This window comes from Crocodylus siamensis, chromosome 8, assembly GCF_052110815.1.
Source record: "Crocodylus siamensis isolate JL-2025a chromosome 8, ASM5211081v1, whole genome shotgun sequence".
Lineage (NCBI taxonomy): Eukaryota > Metazoa > Chordata > Crocodylia > Crocodylidae > Crocodylus > Crocodylus siamensis.
In genome coordinates, this window is record NC_143402.1 from 44,556,569 (window position 1) to 44,571,485 (window position 14,917).

The 14,917-nt window shown below is 48.9% G+C and overlaps 1 protein-coding gene across 1 annotated transcript in view; it reads left to right on the forward strand.

Annotated features, from left to right (window-relative positions):
• F8 (coagulation factor VIII) overlaps positions 1-14,917 on the forward strand; it is a 98,926-nt gene that overhangs the window by 26,669 nt on the left and 57,340 nt on the right. The window contains exons 8-11 of the mRNA XM_090060562.1: positions 674-895; positions 2,110-2,374; positions 4,138-4,312; positions 5,531-5,624. Coding sequence (XP_089916688.1) covers positions 674-895; positions 2,110-2,374; positions 4,138-4,312; positions 5,531-5,624 — 756 coding nt within the window. The remainder of the gene's footprint in view (positions 1-673; positions 896-2,109; positions 2,375-4,137; positions 4,313-5,530; positions 5,625-14,917) is intronic.

Below are 14,917 nucleotides of genomic sequence, written 5' to 3' on the forward strand. Positions count from 1 at the left end.
GTATTTGCAGTCCAGACTCACAGCAGCCAGACTCATCAGGGTTGCTTATCACTCCCTCTTCCTGCTTCCAGGTGCCTCTGGGATTTGTAGTCCACTGTCACACTCAGCACTAAGTTTTTAGGAGGGCAGGGCAGGTCGGCTCTGTACTTAGGGGAAGGGAAGTTTAACGCCCCCCCCCGCCCCAGACTCCAGCTGGGGTTTGCCCAGAAGGGAAGTTTAACCCCCCGCCCCCAACCCTTCTCTGCTGGAGTAGATAGCACAGCCCAGCTCAGGGCTGGAAAGCATGCTGGGATGCTGGGGGACTGTGATTTAACTTGAACCAGGAAGGAGCCTGGGACAGAGGTTTCGTAAATCAGTTTGACCCAAATCAGTTTGGGTCTGATACAACATTCAACCAGGTTTATTTTAAACCAGTTTCAGACATTTTGAACCTGGTTTATGTGCACTGAATTTCTGTTCTGTTACAGGTTTATATCAATTTCCTATTACTTAAACTGATTTATGTGTAACTTCCGTCCCTTGCCAGTGAGACTGGATCTCCATGCTTCGCATCCCTCTGGATTTGAGCTATTTGCAACACTGAATGTTGTGATTAAGTGTGGACAAAAGAACACTTGTGTAGGATTCTCTGAGCTGTTCTGTTATGGTTATACTTTTCCTCTCTCCTGGGCAGATCTCAAGTTGTGCCAGAAGAGGCCAGTTCATTGGCATGTCATTGGACTGGGCACTGCACCAGAAGTACACTCCATTTTCTTTGAAGGTCACACATTCTTGGTGAGGAATCACCGGCATGCCATTTTAGAGATCTCTCCAGCAACCTTCCTCACAGCCCAGACCATGCCTGCCTCCAGTGGCAGATTCCTGATGTTTTGTCAGATTCCATCTCACCAGAAAGGTAATATCTGCAGTGCACCAGGACTGTTCAAGAGCAGGAGAAAGAGGAGGAATGGGTTGGGAGGAAAAATGTGTAGTGTGACCTAAGGCCCAACACACCCATACTCAGATGGGGTAGGTCCACATAAAAAAAAAAAAGTGTGTCATTAACTTTGGTTAGAATAGCAGTGAAGGCAAGGCCACGTAGCAGCATAAATTCAGCTTGGGTTGTTTTTTATTCACTGCTGGTTTAACACAAGTTAGTCAGCTGGGGTTGCATCTTTTTATAGTGTAGACTACAGCTGTCCAACTTGTGGCTTGTGGCCTGTGGCCCTCGGCACTAGTCCTGCCAACTCACTGGCTGCTGCTGTCCCTGGGGTCTATGGCTTCCCCCTCCTTCCTTTAGCTTTAACTACACCTCCCCAGAGTTTTTCCTGCTACTCTTATCTTTTCTGGCTATTTGACCCATGTGTTGTGCAATCTTGAACTCCATTAGACCTAGGAGTGAAGTCAGAAATTCTCTGAAAGAGGAGAGGTTGGCAACACAGCAGTGCACGGTGTATGAATAAAGTCAAAGCATGCTTGATTCTACTCTCCCTATAACTGGTGTAAATCAGGAGAAGCCCCATAAAATTAAATCACTTTATGCCAGTAGAATGCAAATATAAGGGACAAGAGAATTGGGCCCACTTGGAGTTACTTAGAATCATCTCTAGATTTGGTCCAGAATTTGTGCTAGATTCACATCCTTTCTGTATGATTTCAAGAAGCAAAAAAAAAACAACACCAGCCAGCAATCTGCTGGAAGTTAACCAGTTGTCAGCTTAGTGTTTGCATCTCCCTAGAGATTGGATGTAATTTATTCTGATTTTTCAGAATGAAGTACATCCAATCTCTAGGGAGATGCAAACACTAAGCTGATAACTGGTTAACTTCCAGCAGATTGCTGGCTAGCCGCTCTGGAGTTTGTTGTCTACATATGTTCCTTAATTAATCTATTGGCACATACATATAAACCACTGCCCTCCTCCACTAACCCATTTCATTCCTCTCCTAATCGGTTACCCCTTTCATCTTACTACATCAACCTATTTACAAAGACAGATAACATGGGCAGAGAACTGTGCATCCATCTGAGGAAGAGACAGACAAAATGGGGTTAATAATGAAACTATATCTAGATCTTTGAGGAGAAAGAGAGAAATTAATGTTTTTGCCTGGCCCATTTATGTTCAGCTGGCATGGAGGCATACATTACTGTGGAAGACTGCCCAGAAGAGCCCATGATGAAGATGAGGCTGGCCCCAGATGAACCATCTGATGAATATTACAATGATTATGATACAGATACCAGAGTGATTGCATTAGATGAGGACAGTTCTTTTCCTGTAGTCCGTGCACGCTCTTTTGCCAAGCAAGAGCCCGTGACCTGGACACATTACATTGCGGCTGAGGAGGTGGATTGGGACTATGCCCCAAGGAAATCAACTTACCTGGACAGGTGAGAGCATGTTAATATGGCCAAAGCATGGGACTGGGCCTAGAAACAGGCTCTTCCCAGTGTTTCCATACCTCTCTGTAAAATTCCCACTCCTTTTTAAAAGCACCTTAAAGCCTCCACCAGACTCTGCCCATTGCCAGTCTGATCTTTTTTCATTAATGCTAAGTATTTGAAGTTGGGACAAAGATGTAGGTGGCTGAGTATTTTTATCAGTTATAGCCATACAGACCCATGCAACTGAGCACTGAATTTGACCCCATATATTTCACCCATGTTTCCTAATGCTGGCTGATAATAGGTTGAGCTATGCAAGTCACACATGATAAAGCAGTGCTATAACATCTATTACCTTCTGCCTATGCAACCTGATGCAAAGAAAGCTGCTGTTAATAATAATCTAAGATGAGAGTATGTTAAGCAATGATAGAAACAATACCATCAGGCTGATGGAAAAAGCAACAGGCTAAAAATAAAGGCTTCCTGAACAATCTTGTACAGGCACCACAGTTTGATGTTGCCTTCAGCCATTTGTCAGAGGTTGGGCAGGTCATTAAAAAGATGAGGTCAGTTCCCAGGAGAAAGGAAAGTGTTTGATCTTTTCTCCTGATGGCCATCAACCCCTCCTTATATGACACAGGAGCAGAGTTGTGAAGGGGTTTCTGAACCTCATCCTTCTATGAACAGAGAAATCCATAGCAATGACCAATTATACTCTTAATCTGCAAGGGTACAAAGGGTGACCTAATGTGCCACACTGCATCTCTTCCCCCTGATTTCATTGGAGCTACACCAGGGATATGTCTTGGCTTCCATTTCTGCAGTTAATGATGTGACTGAATTGCCTTGAATGGAAGGATCTGTACCACACATGAGAGTAGATTAACACCTAATGTTACTCCACTTCTTTTTGGTAATGATGACATGAGGATTAAATCACAGCCACATCATCTTAATCAGCATTGCCAGGGTGTGGCGTTTGTCCTCAGTCATACCAATCAGTCTGCTCATGTAAGCTTGTGTGTTTGAAGTAGAGGTATCAGGGGGCTGGCCCAATAGCAGGGTTTCAGGGATCTTCTTATTCAGAGAGACTCAGCCCAGTTCCCAGAGGATAGGTGCCTGTATCAGAGATGACAATCACAGCTTACTTAGATTGGAGCCTTTTTGAGATCCCTCAAAAACAAGGACTGAATGGACTACCATACTACATGGTGTCTTTTCAGATGTGGACCAAAGCTTGCTGTAAGGCAGCTGCACTGGCCAAAGAAAGGATTTCTCTGCCATGTGATTTCAGCACATCTGGGTGCTAATTAACACAGGGACACGTGCTAGGCTCCCTTCTCTTGTACAGGCACCATTTCCTGTCAGGACAGTACATGAACAGGAGCAACAAATAAGCTTCCCTGACAATGCCATCTGTTGTAGGCTTCCTCTTTTTCTAGCCAGTGTTAGAATTCAGCCCTAAGGATGTGGAAAAGTAGTCTGAGTTCAGATTGTTCTTCAGGGAAGGGAATGTCTTTCTGATCTGTGTTTGTACAGAGCCCTGGTCCATGACAAGGTGTATCATAGCTATTATTAACATTATTATTCCATCTTCTTATGGACTGGTTTTACTGTGTCTGAGTTGGCAGGCTATTATCTTGAGGTTAGTGTCAGCTGGAGCCTTAGAGGTCAAGATTGTTGTTGTTGCCATCATCATCTTTTCCTGTGTTTGTTTCTTGGAATTCTGCCTTGACACTCATTCCTTCCTTTGCTGCTTCTTGTAGAAATGACACAAATAAGTGTCTGGAAGCTGGTCCTCAGCGCATTGGTTCAAAGTATAAGAAAGTGATATATGTGGAATATGAAGATGGGACCTTTAAGAAGCACAAGGTGGCAAATCAACATGACACAGGAATTCTGGGACCAGTCCTTAAAGGAGAAATTGGGGATCAGTTTACGGTGAGAAGAAAGAGCTCCTGGATTTTGGATAGATGAGCTCGACGGGGAAGATGGGAAGCTTTTTGGCTGCATTTCTACATGATTCCTTTTCATTGCTGTGGTCTGACACAGGTTCTCTATGGGTTAGGGCCCTTTCTTACAATGGCTAAAGTCCTCCAAAGTGAAAGATATAAAATATACAGATAAAAGCCTTGATGACTTCAGGGATGATGCCTTAGGGATGCATTTGGCTCAGTGCTCTTGATTTGTCTCTAATGCAATCAGCCTCAAGCATCACATTAACCCACAGACAGTATATGACGTTCAGCAGATTCTTCTTAGACAGATAATCCACTTCTTTCCTTGAGTTGTCTTCAAGGGTGCTGATGTACAGTGCCTGGTGAGGCTGTTCTACGTGTACGCTGTATCTTGCCTTTCTCTTTTATTAAATGACTCTTTTGACTTATTTATCAATGGGAGAGGTAGAATGGTTTATTATATGAGAATGTGTTATGATTCAGCAGCTTCTGAGTTCTACTCTCTGCCTTTGAGTCATTTGTGGCTTCAGGCAACAGACTGAAGTCTAAGTCTTCAAAGTGCAGTACCTAGAGTTAGACTTCCTGGCTAACAAAGCTAAGGAGTGTGCTGAATTTCAGAAGGGTTGAACATCCATAGCCACTTTTGAAGCCAAGGGAATTTAGGAATGCTCAGTACCACTGCAAGTCAGGCCATTTACTCAAACATCTTATCAGTGCCTTATTATGGCCATCCATAACATTTAGCCTCAGTCCTTCTGTCTCATTTTTCCCAGCTGCAAAATGGGACTAATAATACTTACCTACCATCTAATAATTGCACCATTACTATGCTGTCCCATGATCTGACTGAAACAAAGACCTCAGGAAAGACTAAGACCAATCCAGATAGGATGGATGAAATGGTGGCTGGCAGGCAGAAGCAACTTTTGAAAGTCTAATATCTCTCCCTTACCTGAAGGATTCTGCCTGCCTCAGTTGAGTGTCTCAGTTTCTGGGTGATTTCCAGAAGACACCTTATAAAAGTCTGGTTTTCACTGGGTTGGTGCTCAGCAGTGTGACAACCAGGACTCTTTAGCGTGTCTTAGTCTGGGTGCCCAAGGTACTTGTGGGGCAGGGATTGTGAAGAAGCATGGCCTTGAGGAGAGCTTTGAAATACAAAGGAGTATCAGAGTTCTAAGTGTTGTTGTTTTTGTCATTTCAGATTGTGTTCAGGAACCTGGCAAGCCGGCCTTACAACATCTACCCTTATGGCCTCACCAGAGTCAGCTCATTTCACCCACTGAAGTCCTCTCAAAGTAAGACTGGCTGGAGAAAGCCACTGGAATGTAGCAGAGGTCTTGGCAAATAGTCATGTTCCTTAGGGCAGGAGAATTCATGAAACCCACCCCATACAGGCTATGGATCCAAATCCAGAGTATTCGGGTGCTGCAGTTCCCATGAGGGTTTGTCCATATTGTAATGACAGTCAGTCTTGGCCAGGATAGGGCAAAGCACAACTAACCCACCCCCACCTATGGATGTGCTACAAACCCAGACATTCTCTAGTAAGGCTTTTCCAGGCTTCCAGTGAGGTTGCCCCCTGTGGCTGCTTGGGCCACTGAGGGTTTGCAAGTGGGTGCAAAGGAATGAGCCTGGGATGGCCTCACTAACCTGGTTCTGTGTTTGGAGACTGCCTCTGAATGCAGGTGTGAGTGTATGGAGGGGTTGGGAGGAGTGGGATACAGGCAGGACATGTCCCTGTCCTTACTGGGACTTGTTGTCTCTGTGGTGTAGAGAAGCCCTAAGGCTGCATAAACCCTTGGGTAGAACCTGCTCAGTCTGTGGAATCCCCCTTTAAACGGGGAGGTTCAGCAAAGAGACCGTATCAGTCAGGGAACTGACAGATGCTGTGAAGCCATTTCCCCATTATGCAAATGACTTTGATCTGCAGTTCCCAAGATCTGAGGAAGATCTCAATAAATCAGCAGGAACTAGCAGTTCAGATTTCCTCCAGTTTCCACTGAGGGGCCAAATCGACCCACAAAGGCAGAATTAAGAGGAGGTGGCACAAAGGTACCTCCCACTAGCCCCTCATCAGTTCTGTGATTTAGGGGTACTGTGTCTTCCCTGTAAAGTATCCAGCTAACAGGAATTGAATGGTTCTTCATCCACAATGGAGGAACCACCAAACCTTTTTCCATGGCTCAGACGTATTTGTTTTTACACATGATTTCCCTTTCATGTCAGACTATCAGAGGTTGCATCCTCTACTGCAGCAGTCAGCAGTGCTGCATAGGAAGGATATACCTACCACAACAGATCTGGTCAAATGCGCAATGCCATGCCATGTGCACTGGGGAGATTCCTTTTCATTTTCTGCAGTGTTCAGCTTGTGCCTTGTGTACATCACAGCAGTAATCTGGACATTTGTTTCACAGTGACCAATGAAGAGCTTCCAGGAACCACACAGCTATAAAATGATTTTTACAACTTAAAGATTGAACTTCTAAGGTTCCAAAAAAACATTGAAACAAAGCAAAAAAAATAATTTATCACAGCATTTCTTTACATAAAAACACTGCTGTGATGGGTGAAGAAAAGGTAATGAGATTCCTGTCAGATGCAGCATGTTGGATACCACTACTAACACTATGCCTGTAGTACTACATAGCTCTTACATGTACTACTCTTCATATACTATTCTAAATGCATTCTTCATGCTTTTATATGTACATGTGCAACTCTTCATGCAGTCTTCATGTGCTACTTCCTAGCTAGTGTTTAGAGAATTCAAAGGTTCTGTATTATTCCTCTATTATGAAATGGATAACTGAAGCATGGAGATGGAATCAATCAGCAGAAAAGTGTCGGAGGCAAAACTAGAATTCAGATCTGGGTCCCAATTTAGTATTTTGTCCATGGGGCAACATGACTTTGTAGGGGAATGCAATGTTTTCCTAGATTTCATAGACATTAGGGCTGGAAGGGACCTTGTAAGATCATCAGGTCCAGCCCCCTGCCCAAGGGTCAGAAAGTCAGGTAGGATCAAAGGACCCCAGCAAGATAGGTATCCAAATGTTTCTTGAAAGTGTCCAGAGTAGGTGCTTGCACCACCTCTGTGGGGAGTCTATTCCAGGCCTTGGTGGCTCAGACAGTGAAGTTTTTCCTTACGTCCAGCCTAAAATGCTCTTGCAGGAGTTTGTGACCATTGCCCATTGTCTTCCCTTGGGGTGCTCTGGTAAACAAGTGTTCCCCCAGATCCTGATGCACAAGCCTCATATACTTATAGGCTGCCACCAAGTCACCCCTGAGCCTACACTTCTCCAGGCTAGAGTCCCATACCCATAAGGTCTGCTGTCTTGCCCTCTGATCATATGCATGACTCTCCTCTGGACTCTCTCAAGCTTCTCCACATCCTTTCTGAATTGTGGAGCCCAGAATTAGATGCAGTACTCCAGCTGCAGCCTCACTAAGGTCAAGTACAGCAGCAGGATGACTTCATGGGTCTTACTTGAGATCCATCAGTAGATGCAAGCCAGAGTTTTATTCGCTTTGCTGACTGTGGTATCGCATTGGCAGCTTATGTTCATCTTGTGCTTACTCATGACCCCCAAGTCTCTATTGGCTGTGGTGCTAGCGAGTGTAGTACTGCCGAACCTGTAAGTATGATGCAGGTTTTTTCCCCCCCAAGGTGGAGAACCTTGCATTTCTATGTATTGAATGTCATCAGGTTTTCCTTTGCCCACCTTGCAAGCCTATTGAGGTTGGCCGGGCACTCCAATGTGGGCACTCTTCCCTGGCGAATTTAGCCAGTCCACTTCTGACACCAGAGTCCAGATCATTTACAAAGACATTGGAATATAGGTCTGAGAATGGAATCTTGGGGGACACCACTGGTCACTGAGTGCCACATTGATTCAGTTTCACCAACTACCACTCTCTGGGTCTGACCTCAGAGCCAGTTCCCCAGCCATTGGACTGTAGGGTAGTTGAGGCTGCAGTTCCCCAATTTTTCCATAAGGACATCATGGGACACCAGGTCAAAGGCTTTTTTAAAGTCTAAATATATCAACCTCTTCCCCTTTGTCCAGGTGATACATCACCTGGCCATAGGAGGAAATGAGATTGGTCAGGCAAAACCTAACCATGCTGGCTGTCCCTCAGAACATTGCTTTCTGTTAGCCTGTCGATAATGTTTCCTTTGATAATTTTTTCCAAGATCTTTCCAGGGATTGAGGTCGACTTATTGGCCTGTAGTTCTCTGGATCTTCCTTCCTCTCTTTCTTGGAGATAGGCACCACACTGGTCCTCTTTCAATCTTCAGGTATTTTGCCCGAGCACCACAAGTTCTCGAATATCTTTGCCAGTGGCCACGCTATGATGTTTGCCAGTTCCTTTAGCAATCTTGGGTGCAATCTATCCAGACCAGCTGATTTGTGAGTGTCCAGCCTCTCAAGGTGTTACCTCACAAGAGCTATGCCAATGGTGGGTATATAGTCACTCTCACTCTGACATCCCACATTTTGTCAGGTAGGCTGGTGAAAGACTGATGCAAAGTAATCATTAAGCAGTTTGGCTTTTTGCTGGGTGTTGGTTGTCAGCTGCCTCATTTGTTTTAGCAGGGATCCAGTGATGCCCGTGGTTGTTTTTTTGGACTTCCTACATATCTGAAGAAGGACTTTTTATTGTCCTTGATTCATACAGTCAGATGGAGTTCAGTTACAGCCTTGGCTTTCCTTGTTTGCTCCCTACAGGAGTGAATAACCAGAAGGCTGATACCTGCGGGGGAGGTACCCACAGTCACTCCTCTGCTGCCAGTGACCTGCTGGGGGTCCAGACCCCCCTTCCCCTTACCCCCCTCAAGCTTTCTCAGTGCCACCGGCAGGGTCACTTCCATCCTTTATAAGCATCTCTTTTTAGCTATAGGAGGTCCATGAGTTGCCTGTTGAGCTAAAGGGGTTGCTGAGCTCTTTTACTACCACACATCTTGAACTCCTCTCCCTGTCAAATCATGGCCTCTCAGGACCTTGACAACAAGCCTTCTGAACTTATGAAAGTCTGCTTTCCTAAAGTCGAGGACTTCTGCACTGATGACTGACTTGCCAGCTTTGCAATGGATTGTGAAAGTGATCAGTTCATGGTCACTGTCAGACAGCTTCCCTTCGATTCTTAGGTCACTGACTAGTTCATCCCCTTTGGCCAGTACCAGGTCCAGCAGCACCTTACCTCTTGTTGGCCCATGAACTTCTCGAGACAGATAGAGCTCATACACATGTGAGGAAGCTTTGTGACCTATCAGATTTGGCTGAGTGCGCTTCCCATGAGATGACTGGGGTAGTTGAAATCTCCCATGACAAACATGCACCACGAGTGTGCAACTTCAGCTAGTTCCCTAGCGAATTCATGGTTCAGCTCTTGTTCCTGACTTGGAGGCCTGTATTAGACTCCTACCATTGTATCCCCTTCACCACGTTCCACTCATATTGTAACCCAGAGGGTCTCCCATTGTCCTCCTTGGGTGCCAATCTCTGCTTGTAGGGAAGTGTACTGCTCCTTCACATAGAGAGCTACACCCCCGCCCATTTTTAAGTATGATCTCTCCTGTACAGGGCATAGCCATCTGTACCTGTGGTCCAGTCATAGGAGGAGTCCCACCAGGTCTCTGTTATCCCTATGAGATTGTAGTCATTTCTGTTTAGAAGAAGGACCAGTTCCTCCTGTTTATTCCCCAAGCTCCTGGCATTTGTATACAGGCAAGTAAGTGTGTTGTTGGAGACCCTAGATTTCTTTACACTCCTGGAAAATCTCTGTTCCTGGGCTGGGCTAGTGATGGGTTCCCTTGAGCAGCCTAACCTGCTGATTTGGTGGTTGATGCTTGGTGAACTTGCACTGGTGGTTGTCCACCCATCCCCTCCCTGGTGAGCTTAGTGTCACAGGGGCACTGAGGTGCCCTGTGACTTAAAGGATAAGAGGAGAGTTGTCAAGCAGCAGAGCAGCACAGCTGCGGGTTGCTGGAGCAATCAGCCGGTCAGGTGACCAGAAGGGGGCAGGGCCGGGCCCTTTATAACAGCTCAGGTCGGAGCCTGTGAGCAGTTCCCCTCTGGCCACTGCATGAGCAGGAGCTCTGCGGCGGAGAGCTGAGCAGCAAAGCCTACGGTGGCAGTTCGACCGCTGCAATGATGCGAGGAGAGAGAGAGAGCCCTGAGAAAGGTATCGGTGAGAACCAGTGTGGCGTGTGGTTTGTGTTATAAGCCGGTGGGCTTTTGCTTGTGTTGTAGCCACTTGGCTTACGGTTTTGTTATGATTACACTGGAGGACCGGGTGAGGCTGTAGGGGTGAGAGGAGGGCTCACGGAGGCTCCCCAGCCAGTTGGGGGTTCCCAGTGCTCAGCGGGGCACAGCGAGTGGTGCTCAGCAGGGTACAGGGTTTGCGCCGGAGAGGCGTGGCAAACGCCCCAGAGGGGGCAACGGGCGCGAGAGGCACGGCAGAGGCCCTAGGTGGGCCATGTACTTGATCAAGCCACCTCAAGGCGGGCAGCAGGTTTCACTGACAGGCACCCAAGACTGGTGCGAGCTAAAGGGTTGTCTGGAAGGTCCCCGTACCAGCAGGGGAGCCCTAGGAACCAGAGGGGCCAGGTAAGGCTCCGGCCGCCTGAGCCTTACAGGACACACTTTATGTCAGGGTCATCGTTGGCAGGACTTTGAAGGGGCCAGATAGGGCTCCGGCCGCCTGAGCCTACCAGGACACACTTAGTTGGACAACCATCATTGGCAGGGGTCAGCAGGGGCCAGGTAAGGCTCCGGCCGCCTGAGCCCAATTGGATGGTCACCAGGGACAGGACTCGGAAGGGGCCGGGTAGGGCTTAAGCTGCCTGAGCCCAGTCGATATAGAGGGTTAATCCAGTCAAGGGGGCCACGCCCAGAAGGGGCGCCAGAGAAGGGGCGCTGGTTACGGGTCAGGCCCAGGGGCGCCAGAGAAGGGGCACTGGTTGTAGGCCAGCCCAGGGGGCACCAGTAGGGCGCAGGACCAGACAACGTCCAGGAAGAGCCGCGAGGCTTGGGGCGTGCTATAAGGGGAGGTCGGAGGCACGCACTGCCCATAAGGCTGGGGTGAGAGCGCCCCATTTGCAATGGAGGCAATACCAGCGCGGTGTCATAGGTGCAAGTAGGCAGCCTCCCATACTGACCCTAAGATCAAAGACATGGTGGGCGAGTCGAGGGTGCTGGATTGCCTAAGTGACACGGCAGGGGGGCGCTAGCAAGTACACGGCCACTTGTAGGTTCCCGCTCCGTGACACTTAGTTTAAAGACCGGTCAAGAAGGTCAGCCATTCTGGCTGAGAAGAGCTTCTTCCCTGTAACAGGGGGGCCTTCCCAGGGCCGATCTACCAATGTCCCACCCACCTGTTCTAGGCCAACCGCCCACCTTCTTTCCTGCCATGCCTTGATGATATCTAATTAATTATCTTAATTAGGCGGGAGGCTGCCCATTTCTTGCCCCGATGCCAGGGGGCACTATCTGTGGCTCTGTTCCTCCCCTACACCGCAGCCCAGGCCTTGCAGATGGCATCCATGGTTCTTAACCTCAGCGCCCCCACACTGCGCCCCAGAATCCTCCAGTCCAGACCCCTACAAGATCCCTCCACTTAGGCGGCCTACTCCGCCTTCATTCTGGGCTACCCTCCCTGAGCTGTTCCCCCTTATGGGTGTGGCCCCCCTGGGACCTCTGGCTACACAGGTCCTCCCCTCACCTCGAGGCCAGTCAGAGCCCCAGGCCTTCAGCTCCGGGCATTCCTTGTGGTGGGCCTCTGGCCCTTTGACCCTTGTGGTCCTGGCCCCAGCATTGACCAGTCAGGGGATTTCAAGTCAGGCTTCTGAGTCTATGGCCCCACTCTCTCTCCTGGGTCTGCCTTCTGGAACCTACTAGGGGGTAACCCACCAGTTGTGGGAGCTGGGGTTATTAAGGTTCCCCAACTCGCCTTTCACTGGGGTGGTAACTGGCTTGGCATTTCCTGGGGCTCCTGCACCAGGCCACCCACTCCTGGCAGGGTGCAGTTTTAGGTCATGCCCAGGACCAGGAGCCTCCAAACCATCCCCTACAGCTCCTGCCCTTACCTCCAAGTTGTTACATGCAGCCTTGCGGCCAGGCGATGTTACTGCTTGGCCTGCCAGCAGCAAACTGCCGTGTTTATATAGGAGGCCAGAGATCTAAAATGGCCACCGCAGTCAAGCACCTCCTGGCTGCTTGGCTCAGTTCTTAAAGTTGCAGGAACAAACAGTGCTCTGCCACACTCCCCAGTGGAGAGAAGTGGAGGTTGCCCCTTCCCAGCAAATCACTGCCTCTTTCTCTGAAGCATGGACTGTGGTCATAGAAGCCAAAGCCTTCATGATGGCACCAACATTACAGTCTTCTGTTCACTACTTCAGTTTGTCTCTCCCTCCTCAGCCCATGACCCGTAACCAGAAGGATTGAGGAAAAAACCACCAAAAACCACCAACCCCCTAAGCCCCACTCCCAGAGTCCTGTAGTCATTCATGACCTGGCAGGGATTGCGCCAAGCTGTGTCATTTGTGCACACATGGATAAGGAACATGGGATAGTGGTTGGAGGGCCGGATACGTTTTGGGATTCTCTCAGCTATATCCCAGATACGGGCCCCTGGGAGGCAGCAGACCTCCCAGGCTAACGGATCGAGGTGGCAGATTGCTCGTCTGTCCCCCTAAGGAGGGAGTCTCCCACAGTGACTACTCTGTGATTCTTCTTAGGGATAGTACTGGTCACATTTCTTTCTCACTTGCAGGAGCTGACAGCTCTGCTGGCTTTACTGGTGCTGCAAGGGCTTTGTACCTGTTGCAGATATCCAGGGGAGTGGTGACCCTAGTGCAGTGAGCCTTGGGGCCAGTGACAACCTTCATCCAAACCCCTGGCTGGACAGTATGGGAGCTTCTCTTGTTTACCTTTGTCCTGGCAGGCAACCTAGCTCCTCCATCTTCTTCCTGGGGGTGAAAGGCCTGACAGTAGGAGTCAATCTCCTGTTCACCAACCCTGATGACACACAGCCTCTGCACCATGGTCTGGAGCACCACTATCTGGCACTCTGAGATTCCAGTGGAATTTGGAGCAAACCTCACAAATGGAGGTGTCATTTCTCCTGATCCCATGTGCTTGGAGCCAGGCAGCCCCCACAGCCGAGAGCCAGGGGACTTCTCTGAGTGGAGGCTGGAACCATGGGACCTGTCTGGGTGGAGAGCTCAGAAGTACCAGAGGGGAAGGGTCCGATCATGGAGGGGATGTTTGGGGTGCAGCATGTCCCCACCATGGTACAGATGGTAGTCTGGGCTATGCCAATCCTTCTCTTCAGGCTCACTGCCTAGAGCTTTGTGCCCCTCCTGCTCGCATCTCCTGCACAAACTCCCATGCTAACTTGCACGCTGGGCCCAGAGCACGCCTGTTCACGAGGCTCCAGTCGCATGGCACCCTGTGGGGCTGGGCCAAGTAGGAACTGTGGGGGGGGTGACCCTCCTCAGCTCCTCTCCTCTCAACTGTCTCCCTGCAGCTGTCGAACTCCCACCCACCATAGGCCCCACTTACCTCTCGGCTGTGCTGAGGGTCAAGGCTGGGATCCGCGCATCTGCTAGAGGTCCCTGAGGGGTCCGGGGTTCACAGGGGCACGATGGGCTGTCACCCATGCATCTTTCTCTGGAGCAGCCATTGGTGGGCCCTTTTAAATCCTGCACGTGTAGTGGGCCTGCTGCTGGTGCCGTGCCACTCTAGGGCCTGGAGGATCCCTGACCCACTAAAGAAGGGGGCTGGTAAGTGCCCCCACCCTTGCCCTAACTCACGCACCCAACAGCACCAGTCATGTGGCTCCCTGTGGGCTGGGCCAAATAGGAGCCCGGGGTGGGGAGATGTATGAACCTCCTTGGAGGATCCTCTCCTCTCAGCTGCCTTTCCACAGCTGTCTAACTCCCACCCACCGTGGGCCCACTTACTTCTCGGCTGTGCTGGGGGCCAAGGTCAGGGTCCCTGTGTTTGCTGGGGGTTCCTGAGGGGTCCTGGGCTCATGGGGGTACAACGGGCTTCTGCCAATGCATCTTGCTCCGGAGCTGAACCCCAAGTGCAGCTTGGGGTTTTCATAAGCATGCCGCAAGTGATGGAAGTTGCAGTGGTCATCAGGTTCAGTAAATAAAGGCATACATGAATGAGAAGACCTAAACAATAAATTTTAATACAGGAGCAGTAGGCAAGCCTCTGCAGACCTTTTCTCTATCTCTCCAACACTGACTTTTAACTGATATCTAACTGAGGGACCAACTCACAATTCCTAACTCCCTCAGTCTTCTATTTGAAGCACTTTAAATAATAACTTTTATCATCACCACCATCATCACCACCATCATCACCATCCCTCTGTTTTCTCTTACCTTCACATACCATTGTGAGACCAGTTCTGCCCCTTATACTGAGAGAGTAGCACAGAAGTGCATAGGACTGCTTATGGGATAATGTGCTTCTCAGTGGACCTGATTTTCTCCCAGTTACATATATGTAAATTAGGAGGAACCACATAGAAGCCAGTGATATAAAACCAGGGTGAAATTAAAGTCAGC